This window comes from Protopterus annectens, chromosome 3.part1, assembly GCF_019279795.1.
Source record: "Protopterus annectens isolate FY-2018-M chromosome 3.part1, PAN1.0, whole genome shotgun sequence".
In the NCBI taxonomy this organism is placed as follows: domain Eukaryota; kingdom Metazoa; phylum Chordata; order Ceratodontiformes; family Protopteridae; genus Protopterus; species Protopterus annectens.
The window spans coordinates 847,311,352-847,330,042 of record NC_056732.1 but is presented as its reverse complement, the minus strand read 5'-3'; the positions used below and the strand labels follow the sequence as shown (position 1 = coordinate 847,330,042).

The 18,691-nt window shown below is 41.1% G+C and overlaps 1 protein-coding gene across 3 annotated transcripts in view; it reads left to right on the top strand.

Annotated features, from left to right (window-relative positions):
- LOC122798298 (cytosolic non-specific dipeptidase-like) overlaps positions 1–18,691 on the top strand; it is a 670,350-nt gene that overhangs the window by 351,086 nt on the left and 300,573 nt on the right. For all 3 annotated transcript variants that reach the window (XM_044067122.1, XM_044067123.1, XM_044067124.1), the window contains exon 4: positions 8,075–8,237. In XM_044067122.1, coding sequence (XP_043923057.1) covers positions 8,075–8,237 — 163 coding nt within the window. The remainder of the gene's footprint in view (positions 1–8,074; positions 8,238–18,691) is intronic.

Below are 18,691 nucleotides of genomic sequence, written 5' to 3'. Positions count from 1 at the left end.
GGGCAAAGTATCACCTTTCAGGAGTGACATGGGTCAGAGATACACACTAGGCAAAATTAGATGAAAGAAATCAAGTCCTGTAACTTTGACTACAGGAAACAGCTAATTAATAGCTTAGATCTGTAACCCTGTGTGCTAACTGACAGACTCTGCTAACTTCCAGAATTTTTTCTTGCAGCTTTTATAATGCATAATGCTGGAACCTCATCACAAGATGATACAACAGATTAGACCTGCAGAATGGAAAAAAAATCATCTTGGTGTGCCTTACCTTTTACTAAAATGTTCCTGAGGTACCATAATCTGGGTTAATGTTTGGTTCATTTTGCTTTTTGATGATATTTGCACATAATTCGTACATTGTCATGGTGATCACAAGCATTTATAATGGTTCCATTTTCCCTGAACACAGGTTGGCAGTTGTAGGAATAAAATACCTTCCTGTTAATTTATATCATTCTGTGCATGACATTTAGAACTTTAACTGTGGGACATGTGCATGACATTTAGAACTTTAACTGTGGGACATGTGCAGTCATTTGCACTTAACATGAATGACAGACTTGAGGTCTTGTGGAATGCATATGTGCATTTATCCCTGTTAATGGTGCTTTATGTTGGTGTATTGGTTCTAGAGGCACTGGGATCATATCTCTCAACTTCCTAACACAAAACATCTGGGGCAAGTTCAAAGTTTTATACAAGGTCAAATGTTAATATAAATAAAACACTATTGTTCTGGTTATATTTTGTGTTTAATATTTCGTCTGTTGTTCAATTTGTGTTTGAATGTTGGTATTCCACAGTTCCACTGGAGTGGGCAGGGTTACATAATTATGTATGCAAATTCCTTGCTAATGAGTGTCCAGATTTTTGGCCAGTTGTACCTATTTTTTTGGGGCCTTTGTCCAGATTTTTGATATTTCTAGGTTGAGAGGTAGGAACACCGACATTCAGTGATCCTAGACTCAACTTCAACTGACATCAAAAAACAAATGGTTCGCCTAAAAATACTAGCATTTATATTTTGTTGACCATATAAGCGTTCAACCAAGTGTAATGCATCATAACATTTTTTTTTTTTCTTTATGCCAACACACATCTGTTGCTATATTAGAAAAGTATGCAGAGGATTAGGAATACAGGTCGGCTGTTTACTGATAAGATCATATGAATTGCAGACCACATCTTTGCATGTTGTACAGTTTCTTTCTCTAGGTGGTGTAGTAGTTGATGAACACAGTACTACATGAAACTCACCCCAAGCATTGCAGGAATATATTTCTGCTTTATTTTAGCAGAAGGTGTCATATGCAATGGAAAGTGAAAGCCTGCCATCGTTTGCACATTGGTTTCCTGTCCTTGCAGTCTAATTCGATTTCTCACATTATCTGTATATGTATCGTGACAGTTCATGGTAGGCTGTGCACCCACACTATTTAGCCTCTTTCCCTTGCACATTGTCTGACTGCACTTTCTGCATACTTCCCACAAGTTCCTGTGTGCATTTTGCAACATTAGATGTTTATCTTGTTTCACTGTTGCAGTCATCACCTGTGGGGTTATCCCTGCTGTGGTAGCCCACTGCTGGCCCGAATACCAGAGTAAGTGTTTTTCGGTGTTGGCTGCTGTCGCTTGTTGACTGACGTCAGGTTGTCAGTGCTGTAAAGCAAGGCAGCCGACGCCATTACATCAGTCATTCTTGCTGTGAAGCCTGTAGCAGAAGCAGTTCACAAGTGTGCTGGTTGGTCGCTACCGGAGCTCAAATTACAGCTGAAAGCATCTAAAGCTAAGTACCCCATTGGGGATCCTTTTTTCTTGCACTAAAAGATGTCCGAAAAAGTTAACAATTGTCTTGCCTGTGGAAAGCAGATTCCAAACTGAGACTTCATTCATACTGCATCACTTGTTTAGGCCCAGACCACGACGTCCCCCATTGGTAGTTCTGTGCCCTGTTTAACATGGGAACCATTCATCGTAGAGCTCTTATTGTAGACAGGTATTTTTGTCTTCCGTCTTCACATTCCGAAATGGTGTCCCATCAGCCAACAATCCATAGACATTCAGAAAAAACGTAGAGATAAAGATAGAGACAGACCACACAAGGCTAAGCCTTCCGACGACGTTACTGCTAACCAAGTCGTCAGTTCTCCAGAATTCAGTGAGGCACTTTTGCAGCCCTTGATGCCCAATACGATATCTATGCAGGCCTCTACAGGGACCCTTTCGGAGTCTGGTATGCCACAGAAGTCTTCTTCGTTTTCTGAGCCTTTGGTTGTCTCTGCCTCGGTTGGGTCTGGAGCCGCGACGCAGGCACCGGCTTCCGAGGAGGCCTTTCGTACTAACGATTCTAGGCAAAACCCAACGTCTTCTCATCTGACTACCGTTTTTGTCGGACCTATGGATTCTGTTTGGTCTAGAAGCCAGGCCACTCCTAGAAAATCTACCTCTAGCCACCATCTTATTCCTGCTCCAGCACCCCAAGCCCAAATGCTTAAGATGGCAGAGGATCTTATGTTCGTTATCAGGAGTAGTCAGGCCACAACTTCTAAAAGGAAAAGACACCCTTCTTCTGAAATAATGACAGAGCAGGATTCTCAAGAATCTGATTATTCAGATTTTGAAGAGGAACAACAACCGCCGCCTGCTTATGAGGATTCAGATGCAGAGGGAATCCATTCCTTCTGCCTCATCACCAGAAGACCTTTCCTTTGGAGAAACCCTTCACACCCTCAGGGAGCATTTCCACTGGGAATCTCAGGACCTCCCTCAGTCTATGAAAAGGCTAAGAGAGTTTCTAGACCTGCCCCAGCACAGACCCCTGGCCATCTCCCCTATCTTAGAAGTGGTGGAGGATGTTTTCCATGAATCCAGCTTAGCCCCTGATGCCCTCCCACCTGCTCCCAGTAAACCTGACAGGTGTTAGAGTACCGGATTCTCACAACAGAAATCCTGCTGCAGACCCGGTGGTCATTACACAGGGGACCTAAAGGGGCTAAGGCTAGTTCTGCAAAGAATCCTACTACTCCTGACAAGGATGCCAGAGCTCTGGACTGATATGGTAAAAAAACAGTGTACACCTCTGCAACCTTAGCTATCCGAGCACTCAGCTGTCCATTCCATATGTTAAAATAACAACGCACCTTGGAACTATTAAAGCAAAAGATTTCTACCTTTCCTGACTGCGCTAATTCAAAAGAGTTAGCAGATTTACTGCATTCTACTTGTCAAGTGGCCAAACACTCATTGCACTGTGGTTATGATGCCTTAGAAGCCTCAAGCAGGGCAGCAGTGCCAGGATCTGTCATTAGGAGACATGTATGGTTGAAGCAACAACCTCTCCCTGATCATGTAGAGTCTAAATTAATTGATGCACCCCTGGATAAGGAACGCTTGTTTGGAGTAAAAGGAGAAGAAATGCTTAAAAAGAAGGAAGACAAAGCAAAATCTATGCAAACAGTAAAAGATTTTTTTTCATGTTCAACCTCCTAGGTTCAGCAGGAATTTTCCGTCTAAACACTGGTCCTTTCCTGTACCTAGCAGACAGGGCAAGGTAAGCCCCACAGGGACAGACCACCCAGACACCTATCCCAGGGACAGCAGAGAACCAAACAGTGGACCTCTTCCACCCCAAAGGCAGGGAATTCTCAGCCACCCTTCTATGGCAAAAACTCTCAATGACTCCTTCACCCCCCTCCAGCCTCCTTTCACTCACCAGGAGCTAGGAGGAAGGCTCTCCCTCTGCAAAGAAAATTTGCTTTCTATAACAAAGGACCAATGGGTCTTAAAGATACTTTTTCAGGGATACAAATCCTCTTTCAACGAACTCCCAATTCCAAGAGGTACCCAGACGTACCTCCAAATCAGTGGGCAGAGGTATTGAAACAAGTCCAAACCCTCATATCCCAGGGGGCAGTAGAACCTGTTCCTGCAGATCAAACAGGCAAAGGCTTTTATTCCAGACTCTTCTTTGTTCCCAGAAAAGTGGGCACTTGGCACCCCATCCTGGATCTATCCATTCTGGACACCTCCCTGGTGGTCCCCAAATTCAAAATGCTAACATTGCAGCAGCTGCTGGTTATGCTGACCAAAAATGCTTGGTTAGTGACCCTAGACCTAAAAGATGCCTACCTCCACATCCCCATAAGGGAATCTTGCAGGAAAATCCTGTGCTTCAGAGTAGACTTACAACAATTTCAGTTCTCTGCGCTAACCTTTGGCTTATCTACTGCTCCCAGAGTATTTACCAAATGCTTAGCCCCAGCCATAGCATTTTACAGACAAAGAAATATACAGATTTACCCTCATCTGGACAGCTGCCTCATTCAGGCAGAGTGCAAATAAAAACTGCTCCAAGACCTCCTCTTTGTCAAAACCCTCCCAACTTCCTTAGGGTTCACCATCAACGAGAAGAAATCAAAGCAAACACCCTCCCAGGAGGATCATTTTCTTGGGAGCACTGCTGGACACAGCATCCGAAATGGCCTTCCTATCCCCAGAAAAGCAGAGCTTACTGTCTCTACTTTATCCAGCTGGCTTCCAGAAGTCACCTCACAGCGAGAAAATTCCTGCAAGCCTTGGGATGCATGGCATCTTGCATCCTTCCAATTCCACTGGCCAGACTTAACATGAGAAAACTTCAGTGGTATCTAAAGAAGCTTTGGTGCCATCACTCTCAGCCTTTAGAGACCTCTCTCACTCTGATCCCCTGTATAAGGGCCGAGTTTCTCTGGTGGGCAGTGGCCTGTGCCAAGAACAAGGGTCTTCCCTTCATCCTCTGCCCTACCGAGCAGACCATCACCACTGACACCTCAGACATTGCTTGGGGTGCTTACCTAGCAGGCAGGTGCACACAAGGTCTTTGGGATGCCCAGCACCTTCCCTTACACATCAACCAGAAGGAAATGATGGCAGTACAAAAAGCTCTGACATCCTTCAAACCCCACCTCAGGCCAAATGTCAAAATGGACAACAGGCTAGCCATGAACCTCTGACAGCCTCCTCCATAGTATTGCACCTAATAGCCCAGTACCTACCGGGGATCAACAACACCCTGGCAGACTACGTAAGCAGAGTGAGAGAGGTCTCCCCCACGAATGGCAGCTCAACAGAAAAAAATTTTTGCAAGTCACTCAGGAGTGGGGAACTCCGGAGGTGGATCTCTTTGCTTCGCACCTCAACCACCAGCTAGAAAACTTCTGTGCCCGGGAGTATCGCCACCTAGCTTGGAAGGTGGATGCCTTGACCTTCCCCTGAAACTCCGTCTTTGTGTACGCATTCCCTCCTCTGCCTCTTATTCCCAAGGTACTGATCAAGATAAGGGAGGAGAGACCAAAAGCCATCCTCATTGCTCCAGATTGGCCCAGACAGCATTGGTACCCCTTGCTGCACAGCCTGACATTAAAGCCTCCCAGGCAGCTTCTCCTGACCTCAGACTTCTTGACTCAGGTGGGGGGGGGGGAATGCTGCATCCAGACTTGCAGACTCTCAAACTGTCAGCATGGCTAATGAGCAAACAAGGGGTCCCTGTTAAGCAAACAGATCTTGGACATTATCATAGAGGCCAGAAGGCCCAGCACAAGAAAGCCTTATGCAGGGAAATGGAAAGGATTCTATTCCTGGAGCCAGACCAGAGGGGGCAGTTCCTCGCAACCTTCCATCCCTCTTATCCTGGACTATCTAGCGGAGTTACTCAATAGTGGCCTCTCCTTCTCTTCTAATCCACACCTCAGCCATTTCAGCTCATTTCGATACAGACCAACCCCTGTTCTCACATCCTTTGATTTATCAATTCCTCAGATGGGCTTCTAATATCAAACCTCCCAGAAGGCCTCCCAAGCCAGCCTGGGACCTGAATTATGTTCTGGAAAAAACTAACATTGCCACCCTTCGAACCTGCTGCTTCAGCAGAACTGAAATACCTCTCCTGGAAGACTGCTTTCCTACTAGCTATTACCTCAGCCAAAAGGGTTTCAGAACTTCAGAAACTGATGGCCATTGAACTCTTCATCATTTTCCATTCAGACAGGGTCTCCCTGAGGACTAAACCCTCCTTTATCCCCAAGGTGGTATCTAATGTGACTCTCAACCAGGCCATACATCTACCCACTTTCTTCCCTAACCCTCAAAACAAGGGGGAAAGAATTCTGCACTCGCTAGACATGCACAGACAGCTCAGATATTGCCTGGACCGTACTAAACCCTTTAGGAAAACAGACCCAACTTCTTTGCCAGCTTTGCCCCAGGGGCAGAGGGGAAGCCCATTTCCAAATGGATATCACACTGTATCCATTTCTGTTACAGGTTACATAGGAAACCACCCCCTAAGTCTATTCATACCCATTCCACTAGGGCAGCCTCCACTTCCACAGCATTCCTCAGAGGAGTTCCCACCAGGGACATCTTGGAAGCTGCCACCTGGACCTCTGTCCATACATTTGCAAAGCATTGCCACCTACCTCTTTTCTCTAAGGCTAGGGTAGGGTTTGCCTCTGCAGTCCTGCAGGGCATGCTTACCCATGTCTAGGTCTTTAACTATTCCTTCCACCCCTCTCCTCAGCTTTGGGAATCCTCCCACAGGTGATGACTGCAACAGTGAAACACGAAGAACATAGTACAGTAGTGTACACTTACCATGATTTAGATGTTCGAGTGTATTCGTTGTTGCAGTCCTGGTTTCCCACCCTCCTCCTCCCTTATATTCTCTTTCCTTAGGGAAACATAAGCTTCTTATGGTGGCTTTTAGCCACCAGGACCACTTTACCAACCATATTTCCTTGGGCTTCTGACTGGTTAGGGCAAGAAAAACTGATGTAATGGGGACGGTTGCCTTGCTTTATAGCACTGATGACCTGATGTCAGTCAACAAGCGACAGCAGCCAATGCAGAAAAACATGGACTTTGGTATTCGGGCCGGCCGAGGGCTACTACATCAGGGATAACCCCCACAGATGATGACTGCAACAGTGAATACACTCTAACATCTACATGTATGGTAAGTGTACACAACAGTACTTTCACCCTTGCCTTTGCTGATCTCTAACCTTTTTCTAAATTTCGTGTAGTACCTACTTCCGCTAAATAACTGGCACATTTTTGTACCTAGAAATGCTGTGTCTTATCCATTTTCCATAAGTGGCTGGCTTACTGTGATTTAAGTTGCATTAGTGAGTTCTGATAACGGCCCATTACCGTGCTGGATTGATTTGGTAATGATAGCATTAGTGATGCAACACACACAGATCCAGTAGTTTATACTTGATTTTGCATTTTTTTTTATGCAGCTCACTTTCCATATTGTGTTGCTGTCTTGGATTTTGCATAGTTTATAATGGCTACGTTGTATGCAACTTCAGAATATAACCTGAATAATGTTCTGGGTAGAATCAACGTTTGTAATTGTACTTGACATTTTTTTCCTGGCTTTAGACCTGGGGTAAGACTGAAAACAGTCCATTGACCATTCCACTGAGCCGTTCAACAGATAAAGTAAGTTTTCATCCTCTGAAAGTGGGATTACTGTGCCAGGACACTTGAGTCCGCTGTTCTCTCTTTAGGCATTGTACTCAAGCTACTTCAGTCACTTCCTCAGTCTGTGATTTTTGCAGCAAAACATTACTGCTGCCCCCCCCGGTCATTGGAAGTTTTGTTGTCAGTGTAAGTAGATATTGTGCATTTGCTGTGGTTTTTTTACTTTTATTTATTTATTTACTTTTTGTTCTAGGTTGCCGCTGTCTCAGTTACCCAGCATTAGTCATATTATGCCAAACCCCAGTCTTGGTGCTATCTACTGATTTTAGGGCCACTGGCAAGGAGAAAAAGGAAGGTGGAAAAAGTGAGATGTATCCAGGGCTGTCCCACAGTGTAGGGGCCAGCAGTGGACTGGGAAAGGGTATGGGAAGGCAATTCTGGGGTGGGGGTGGGGGGGGCTTGAAAATAATAAGAGACAGATGTAGCCCAACCTTTTATGCTTTTATAAAGATGATTTTAGCAGAGTGCATATGATATGTAGATTAAATTTATTGCAAATTAATGAATGCCTGATAAACTTCCTTCCACTAAATTATTTTTGCAGCTTAGTGATGGCACAGAAATTCCTCTTCCTCCTGTCATCCTTGGACACCTGGGCTCTGATCCTGGCAAGAAAACAGTGTGCATCTACGGACACCTGGATGTGCAGCCAGCTAAGTTAGAAGATGGTTGGGACAGTGAGCCCTTCACTTTGGTTGAAAGAGATGGTAAGAGTCTTGTGTCAGAATCTGGAAAATAAATATATATTTTTTAGTGAGCACATTCATGTGATGTGAAATATGTATTGAAGTTTATATGTGATCACTTTAAACAGTAGCATTACCATTCAAGTGATATCTGTGATTAGTCTCAAGTAGAGCATGCTGATCAGAGTTTTCTTTAAGAAAATGTTCATTTACTGTGGTATTTTTCAAGTCTGGTTGCACACTACATTAAAAAATTAGCCTTGCCTGTGATTTCTATATTAACCTTGATGGTTTGTTTCTGCCGTTGCTTTCCTGGTCAGGATTTCTTCCTACTGTAATTTAGTTTGTCCTCCGTAATGGACTGTTGTCCTGCTCATTCCTAATCTTTCCTGTGGATTTAATAGTTAAGGTTCTGTGCATTCTTCTGGTTTCTTTCATCCCATCACTTGACATTATTTTTTCAGTACGTATTTTGTAAAGTTTGTAGTGTTTTTTAGCTTCATGTTGTAGAGGGATGGAGATCTGACTGTGACTTAGGCAACTAGAGTTTGTTTAGTGGTCCTGGTACTGGAGGAGCCAAGCAGGGGTGACGGTGGAGTGAAGGGCCGAATCCACTCACCTCTCTCAGGAGGGGAGGGGATTGCGCTTGCTGGGGAAAATAATTGCATTCACAGGCATGATCATCCCTGGTGGAAACTGCAGCCTGTATTGGATAACAGTAGAGAGCGAGTTCACTTAACTAATTATGCCGTCATAGAAGTGTGGTCAGTCTATTTCACGTCTACTTGTAGTAGCTTACCTGCTCAGGCACAAAGGAGTAGGTATTAAAAATAGAACTTTCAAACCATCCATGATAGCTGCCTGAATAATGTTCCCTCTTGGCTGAATCTTGCCCCAGTGATGGGGAATAAATAGGGCAGCTGGCTAAGAGAGGGATAGATTGACAGGCAATGGGGGCTGGGGTAAGGAACTGAAGAAGAAACACTGAAAAAAGTTTTTAGTATATTATATTCTAAAATGAAAAAAGTGAACTCTACTAAATGCCATTAGTACTTTGAAACTAATTCAGCTAGCTGAGTATAAAGTTACAATTGCTAGTCAGTTTATTGGTACATATACTGAAAGTCACCTTCACCACTTTACCTACTTTGACACACTCCCAGTGTTCCTTTGTTACATCCCCTCTTATCCACATGTTTGCATGCTTTTCCCTATCCTAACTTGACTCATCTTAATGCTCACTAACTCATCCATAACCTAACCATATTTACTTTTGCCCGGTTACCTCTTACTGCTACCCTTGTCATACTTGCCCATCAAGGACTTTCTTGGTCTGTTTTTTTTTTTCTTGGTGCCCACCTGTTCCATCCCATAGATGTCTTCTTTTTTACTCATCCTGTTGTCTGTATCCTCCTGATCACAATTTACCAGTTCTTCCTCCTACTTCCTGCTGTAAAGAGCCAATGCAAGCAACTCGTCCCTGACTTAACTTTCCATAGCCCTTCTACTTTCCAGCTCATCTATCCTCATTGTTTTACTGTATTACATTCCCACTGCTCTGCTTATGCAAGTGGAAAGTTGTACCTTGCTTTTCACATCTCTGACAGTGATCATTCTGCTGAAGACCATCTATTAAAAAAAAATATTGTATGTTTGTATATCTATCAACTGAGTCACCCTCGAATCTTCTTACATCCTCTGCAATTCCTCTCCATGGCCACCACTCACTGTTCCAACTGTCCACCAGTCCTTCCTTCATTTTTTGTCAAACATTCTTTGATTGGAATATAAACAGTAAACCCATTTCACATAAACTGAAAACATCACTTCAAATAGGGTACACCGAAAAATTTAAAAACAAAATTGACCAGTAATCTTCTGAAATGTTTAGAAAATTGTTTTTGACATAGAACTATAAAGTGTGTATTTATGTGCAACCAGCTGTTTAATTATATAATCTGCAGCAAATTTCCAGTACTCAAATGTAATAGCACATTCTGTATTTCTGACTATTTATTCAGTCCTTTTGCACATTTGATAATTGATGATTGAGTGGCAAAACAATTCTGTAGGTTCTGCCACTGGAAGCCTAGTATCCATTGTCCAATATTCACCTTCTAGTACCCTTTCCCAAGATTTTTGAATAAATAGGACAATAGCATGTGAAAATGGGAAGCCTTAAGACTTTCCCATTCAACAAGCATATAGTACATCAGCATTCCTGTCTGCCAGTGTCATAAGGGATCGATGCCTCATGTGAAGTGCCTTATACAGGTTAAATCCTGCCACAGGTGTGTGCACTATGGGTAACTCCGCCTACCATGTGTACACTATGGGTAACTCCGCCCATCACTCTAGCAGATCACTTCACTGAGTGCAATGGCAGTTCATCTCTCTCGGACTTTTAAATACTTACAATACAAAGTAAAACATGTGTTGTTTGTCACTTGCTTGTGCTAGTTTGAATTAGTGTGCTGCCTTCTACCTCAGATGTGGGGATTCCAACTCTGTAGCTATGAAAAATATCCACAAACTGCAAATTTTGACAAAAGTGCAATGGCAATCTAAGCACTTTTCCTAAAACACCAGAAAGTGTAGAGAGACTAGATTTACTAGATCATACCAAAATATATCATCTTGAGCAACCTATCCCCCCCCCAAAAAAAAATGGACATTCATAGTGTAATTTACATAAGTCCCAAATACATCATTTCAATTTTTTCAAAACATCTTCCAAATGTGTTTTTCTACTCCAGCAGGTTGCATGTGTTCTCCCTGCCCCAAAATGATAGACTGGTTCCCTGCAAATGTATTGTGTAAATTTCAGGGATAAACCATACAAATCTAAGCAACTCTGGTTAGCAAGCTTTGCACCAAAATAGCTGCATATATGTATAACTGGAATGTGGATAATGCAAGGCCTCCTTTGTTTTATTAGTGGACATAAACATTTTCCTGGAAATACATGGCATATTATCTTTTCACATAAAGTTCACTATCATCATATGTATTTTACCAGGGAGTTTTGTATTTCCAATATTTGGGTATGTGTTTAACCACAAATGTCCACGCTGGTGGGATATTGAAATGCATCGAATATATAAAAGTAAGTAGACTCCACAAATTAAGGAAAAAAAATAGTCCATATATTAAGTCTAGATTAAATTTTATTACCATAAAATGAAAGGGTTTATTAAACAGCAAAAAGCTTGAGTGTGAAACATTTATTATCCTCAATAGCTAATAAAAAAAACAGTTTTATAAACATATTGTGTTGCAAGGAGTACAGATTCTAGTTAATCGATTTTTGTAGATTCATAGATTGTTACAAGGCTAATGACCCAGGGGGCTTTCTTAACTTAGTCAAGTTTTCCCAAAAGAATAGTGTCTTTTATCCAAGTAGGACATTTGAGGACCAGGCATTTATACGCTACATATGTCCATAAGGGACATGGGTGCCAGGCCTGGTGTAAATTCCCTATTCACCAGCCATTGGTCTAGGTTGCACTTAAACTGAGTAATAGGTGAACTCAGCTTCACATGGATGGGAAGCCTGTTCCATAGGAAGAGCAGTCTCTGGGACAGCTGTCCAACATGTTTTAAGTCACAGACAGGATTCGGGTCCCTAAACCTTATATTTGACTTACAGGTATGCAGGAGACTTATAAGTGTGAGGTTGGTAGGTGCCTTGTACGCCAGGCATAGATCACTTCTCAGCAGCCTATAGGAGACAGGAAAGAGCTTTAAGGTGCTTTTGCATAAGGCGGGTTTGTTGCACCCTGTATTCTCTTTGTAAGGATCCTCCGAGGTTTCTCTAGTTGCTGCGTTTGCCTGGTCAGGTACATACCAAAGGGAGCATTGTGCTCTGATTGGTCTGATAAGAGTGGAGTACAGAGGGATAATTACTCTTTGGACCTAGATGCCTTGCCCTTACTTGTAAGCTACACAACATAAAAGGATTGTCTCACCACTGTGGCCAAGTGGTGATCAAAGGTAAGGCTACTGTCTATGTACATATCCAGATCCCTGACCACATTGTTGACTCTTAGGGGTGTATTATCAACATGGCAATTAGCTGTTATGGTTGACTTCCCAAAAGGTACAATTCTGCACTTTTTAGTATTGAGTTTAAGACCATGGCTTTGGCACCATTTGTTGGTCAGAGACAGGCCTTCTTGAAGAAATTTATTGTCTGCAGGTGAGTCGATGATCGCCAGTTTTCAATCATCTGCAAACTTACTTGGCCGTAAACCTTCAGCATTTGTTTCCATTTCAGGGAAGTAGATGCCAAAAAGGAGTGGGCCCAGTACTGAGCTCAGGGGCACTCCACCAGTGACTGGCACCTATGTGGAGGTGACCTTACCCATTTTGACTTCCTGAGTCTCATCAGTGAGCCAGTCTGCTATCCAGTGGGTGATAAAAAGGGTTTTTATACCTAAATTAGTAGTTTGTCTATAATGCCTGAATGGAGTATTGTATCAATTGCCTTGGCCAGGTCAAGGTAAGCTGTGTGCACAACTTTGCTTTCATCTACTGTTTTGGTGACCCTCTCAAAAAAGTCCACCAGATTTAATAAGCATGGCCTTCCTTTAACAAAACCAAACTGTGATGGGTCCAGCATCTGCAGGTTATCTATGTCCTCATTTATCATGTCTATGATGTTTTTTTTCTACGACCTTACATATGAGGCTGGTAAGACTTTTGGGCCTGTAGTTACCAGGATCAGTGGTTGGACCTCCTTTTTGCAGGGGAATGACTGTAATAATATGCCATTCCTTGGGCACAGAACCTGACTGTAGGCTCCAGATGACAAGTGATGCAAGTGGATCAGACAGGATGTGTTTCATGCGGTTTATTAAGCATGCAGAGTTTTTGGCCTTGGAAAGTGTATTGATGACATGTTTCCTAGTAATGGTTGGCCAGATTATGATATGCAGTATTTCCTTTGGACTACTGGGGAGGGAGTGGGGGGAGAAATTTGAGCTGAACCTGTCGTCAAAATGTTGGCAGTGGTCCACGGTTTCTTCCTTTTTTAATTTCTCCAAGTGTTTTGGGTTTCTAATACCATGACAGAGAATTGATCCCATTCATAAGTCAAAGTTTGATTAAAGTTCATGAAATTAGTACTGTTTCAATCTTTGATATTAGCCAGAAGGGCTATTTGCAGCACCCGCAATGTGCCCAGTAATGACTCCTCCTGAAGTTTGTACAGAGTTACTTGTATTGGTAACATATCTAAGTATGATTGTATATTCTTTTTATAAGACCCGTTGCTCCTGCTACTGTTCGAACAGTCTAAGTACCCTTCTTCCACATTGCCCTCATTTCTGTCTGCAAATCCTGGCATTTTATGACTTTGTTTCTGTACGGAAGATACTGTAGTTACTGGGTGTAGTAATTTCAATGATCAATGCTACTTTTGTCTTCTTTTCATGGACTACTATATCTGTTTTTCTTGCATCTGTTTTTTGAACTGTTAATAATAGGTGATCCATTGTGATATAAACTTCATCATTTTCTGTAATGCTTTGTGGCTCCTGTTTCCAGTGTTTTTCAGCTACTTAAATATTATAATGTTTGGACAATCCCCAGTGCAACAGTCTTGCCACATTATTATGCCTTTCAGTATGCAGTCCTTCTACCATTAGTATATCACAACCAGCAACAAGATATGTGACTGCTTCCACTTCTGTTTTACAAAACCTACATTTGTCTGTTTCACCCACATGCTCAATGGACTTTGTAAACCAACATATACTTAGTCCACTATCTTGGACCACAGATATTAACCTTTTGTCTTTTGGTTTAAATTCGCCTCTCCTTAACTAATCCTGAGTTTGATCCTGGTCAGCATGAGGTTGTTCCAGTTTTGTTTTCTATACTTGCAACTATATTTATGCATTTTCTATATTTCTTGCCTTCTCAACTGATCCTTCACCTTATATTCTTTTTTTGTTTTTTGGCACATTCAGTTGCTGCCTGACTTTTATCTATTTCTGGTTTGATTTCCATTCCTGCTTGATGCTGATATGTTTCTGCTAAACTAAGCAGGGAAGTCATTTTAGACTTATTCTCCTTGTGTTTCAAAGCTTTCACTATGTTTGGATCCTGTAAGATCAGCAGATATGTTGTTTGTAGTCCCATGACTGCAGATCTCTACACACAATCAATTTTGAGGAGACCCATACCTTCTTCAGAACAGGGTATATATAGTCTTGGTTTACGCTGATGTTTATAAATCATTTGAGCATGAACATCCTTCTTGTTTTCCTGTCCAACACATTTTGGGGCCATTCAATCACTCCAAAACTACAAGTTATGAAAGGAAGAGCAAATTGGTTTATAGCTTGGACTTTGTTCCTAGATGTCAACGCTGTTTTCAGTATTAAATTTAGTCTTCTGAAATATTCCTTACTAAGTTTTATTCACATTTGTTCATGTTTTATTGTTGATTCTTCATCAATTCCCAAGTATTTATAGACTCCCTCTTGCTCAAGATCTTTTATATCACATTCCTGTTCTTTTATATCACATTCCTGTCCAAAACTGATGTTTTCCAGGTTCTGTAGCTTTCCTGCTTTAAAGGTTGCTTTTACACATTTATCAAGACCAAATTGCATTCTTATATCATCTGAAAATGTTTTGACCACTTGCAGTTGTGCTTTCAGTTCCTCATCTGATGAGCTGTACAGTTTTAAATCATCTACAAAAAGAATGAGAAGTATTTGCACTTTGTTGTTTTCTAGATGCCAAGTTGTAGCCAAGACCTAATCTCTTAAGTAGACAGGTTAATGGGTTAAGGGCAAGACAAAAGAGCAGCGGTGGTGGTGGAGAGTCACCCTGAAATATCCCCCCTTTAAATTTTTATCCCTGCAATAATTATTTGTCCTTTATCATTGCTTAACTGCAAAATGGTGTGCCACTGTTTCATGGTTGCTGTTGTATAATCGATCAGTGTAGGGTGTATCTTATACATTTTTAAGCACTCTTATCAATGAATGTGGGATACTGTCAAATGTTTTTTGTAATCTATCCATGCCATACTTCCCCTTTTTAGAGTTCTCTCTTATGACTTTAGCAACAAATTATCCTTTGTTCCATATGACTTTCTTATATTACCCTTTTGTTCTCTTGCGTTGATTGAGTTTTCTTCTAAATTATTATAAACTCTATCTGCATCAATTCCAGTGTATAGTTTATACATCGTCGAAAGGCAAGCTATTGGTGTATAGTTTTTAGGGTAGCTTGCAGGTTTACTGTCAAGTAGGAATATTTTCTTTTTCTGTTGTTAATCAGGCTGGTTTCTGTTCGGGGTACCTATTTACATAGTTTTTCCTCATGGCTATGTTTTCATGCAAAGATCTTAATACTTTTAGCCAGAAGTTAGGTACTGCATGTGGGCCTGGGATTTTCAAGTTAGGAGCTTTTCTTAACTTTATAGATAGTTCATAGATTAGTACTAGACCTTAACTGCTGTTGTGGGTTCTTTTAATCTCTCTGGCCATTACTTCATCCCATTTCATAATCCTGTATATTTGAACTTCTTATTCTTTCTTTTACCTCTGTCCATTTAGCATCTTTATGTTCCATAGGCTGTTCATAGTCATTTCTCCAAAATGCATTTATTTCTTCTTTTTTTGGTGGTCTTTTAATTCCTTTTGCCTTGTTTCCCAGTTCTCTGTAGAACATTTTTGGGTGATCAATAAACTGCTTATTTTGTACTTTTCATTTATATTTATCTGCATATCCTCTAAGTTTTTCTGCCTGTGTTGATATTTTTAGTTTATTATTTGCGAAAGTGCACAATAGATCCTGGTGTGTTCTGATACTGCGCATTGCTTTTATCATGTGTTTCTGTTGATCTGTTCCCTCTTCTATACTCTTGTCTTAATTGCTTTATAGTTTTCTCTGTTCAGAACTTCCATGATGACATTCGATTTCTCCCCTTTGTTTCCCTTATTACCTTGTGTTTTTGTGGTAAGACTTTGTTATTAATTTAGCTGCACTGTAATATATCCTATTTACTTCTGTTATATCGCATGAATCTCTATGGACAGTCAGAATTGCCCTGTTCATTTGTTTTATTAAATTTCTAACGTTTGGGGTTTTATTGACTTTATGTAGTCTGTTTTATTCATTGATCTTAATATGTCTGTCCAGCCATCCATCCATTCTCAACCCCTGTTCCCATTTTTGCACATGGGGTCGGGGTGTCAGTTCAACAGTGATCATCTTCTGGAGCCAAAGTTTACACTGCCAGGTGGCTATCCCTGCCACGGTAATTCATCCTTACTACTCCCTCATACACACACTTGCTCCTAGGTGTAAATTGTTTTTTTCCAGTGTCCAATCCACCTGGTGCATGTCTTTGGAGTGTGGGAGGAAACTGGAGCACCTGGAGGAAACCCACGTGACTGGAGGGAGAATATGCAGCGGTGAGGCAACAACGCGAACTGCTTCGGCACCATGGCCACTCAAATTAATATGTCTGTCCATCTCTATTAAATCAAGCAACTCTTCTTTTAGATCATTTTCTTCTAAACAAGGCACAATCTTTGTTCTCCATTTCTTGCAAGCATTCTGTACAGAGTTGAAAAGCATATTCCTGTTCCACATTCACTTCATTTTCATCCTTTGTCATCCGTTGCTCTTTTGGGAACTCACTGGCCTATCACTCCACAACATTGACTGAGACAGAGCTGCCACAGTTTCCTGCTCCTTCCTTTGCTGCGCAACTCCAACTGAACATTTGTACTGGTTTCCTGTGGAAGGCTCCAAAGTATCTTCATATGAGAACTGATCAGATGTTGCCCACTCCACTGTTTTCTCCTTAATTTGGGGATCCATTGCTGTATCCTGCTGTGATGTTATCTGAGTTAGATTTTCTACACTGAATATAATCCATAACCTCAGTTTCTATTATTTTAACTTCTCCATTACTAATCTTCTTTTCTACTTTTCCTGTTTGTTTTCTTATTTTTTTGTATTGCACAATTTTCCATGCCCAGATTCCTTTGCCTGCATTTCTCTTTAGATATCTTTGGTGCTGCTATTTTTGTATTGATTAGTTTTGCTTTTTCCTTTGCATAGATTTTTCTTTCCCATGTCCATATTTCTTCTTCAGATGCCTCCTGCTCCTCCAGTTTCTCCTTATTTTGGGGACTCATTGTTCCATCATACTGTGATATGACCTGTGTTAAACTTTCTACACCAAATTCTCCTCTTTGCAAGTATTCCATAACTTCAACTTGTTTTTTTAGCTTCTGCTTTACTAATATTCTGTTCTACGTTCCCTGTTTGCAATCTTATTTTTTTATTGTGAAATTTTCCATATCTGGATGCCTTTACCTGTATTTCTTTGAATATCTTGCGACTTCCATTTTCTGATTAATTTGGCTTTCTCCTTTGAATAAATATTGCACCATTTCACATCTCTCCCTTTATGTCCATATTTCTTTTTTTATAACTTTGAAAGTCTCTGAATTTTGTTCTTTATATTTTCACACTTTCTCAATCGGATCTTTTTCCAAACGTCTCAGTGTTTTTTGGTCTATATAATGTTTTTCATAAATCTGTTGTATTAATGAACACAACTATTTATTTGAAGCTTCTAACAGTTTTTCTTATGGCAGTATCTTGTGGAAGTATTTTTCTTTCCTCTGAATTCTGTCAGTCTTTTTTTACATCTGTCTGGAATTCAGGGCTTCTTGCATAATAGTAACAATAATTCATTTTGTATCCTCAATAGTCTACTCTGCCGTCTTGAAGGCTCAGAGTGGATGATGCCATTTTGCACATTGTTGCATGTTTCACCTGAGGTTATGGACACAGCTGTAGAAAACTTTGTGATTGTCCTTTGCCTGAGAGTCTATTTTTTTTTTTTTTTCAAATTTAACCTTTGAAGTATTGATTAATCTTCTTCGCTGCCTGCTTAGATTGGTCAGGAGCCTTTTAGTATGTATGGCTTTGTTCCTCCAACACTTGGCCAAGTTTTTTTTGTTGTATAACCAGTTGATACTGTGATTCCATCAATGTGGCTGGTCTTTTGAGTTTGTGTTATTCTTAATACACTGGGCCACACTTACTCTATACAGCTATCAGTATAGCTGTACAGAGATTTTGTAAATAGCTGAGCTTATGCCATGGTGTTTACTGGGTTTGGGGGGTGGTTGGAATTTATGCCAGGGTGTTGCTTAGAAGAGAGAGAGGTTAGCCTTGGAATAGTTTCTAAAGGTTTTGTTGGATCCATGGATTTAGTGTTCGTGTGTACAAGGTCAAGAATGTTTGTGCCCCTGGTAGGAAAATGTACCAGCTGTTCCAGAATGTTGCTATTAACAAAGTTTAGGAATCACTGGACTTGTGCATTAGAAGTGGTGTATTCCCAACCTGTAGAGGAGTAATTGAGATCCCCTATAAATATCATATTGAGATGAAAAGTTAGGGACTCCAGTACATTGAGATAAGTAGTATAGATT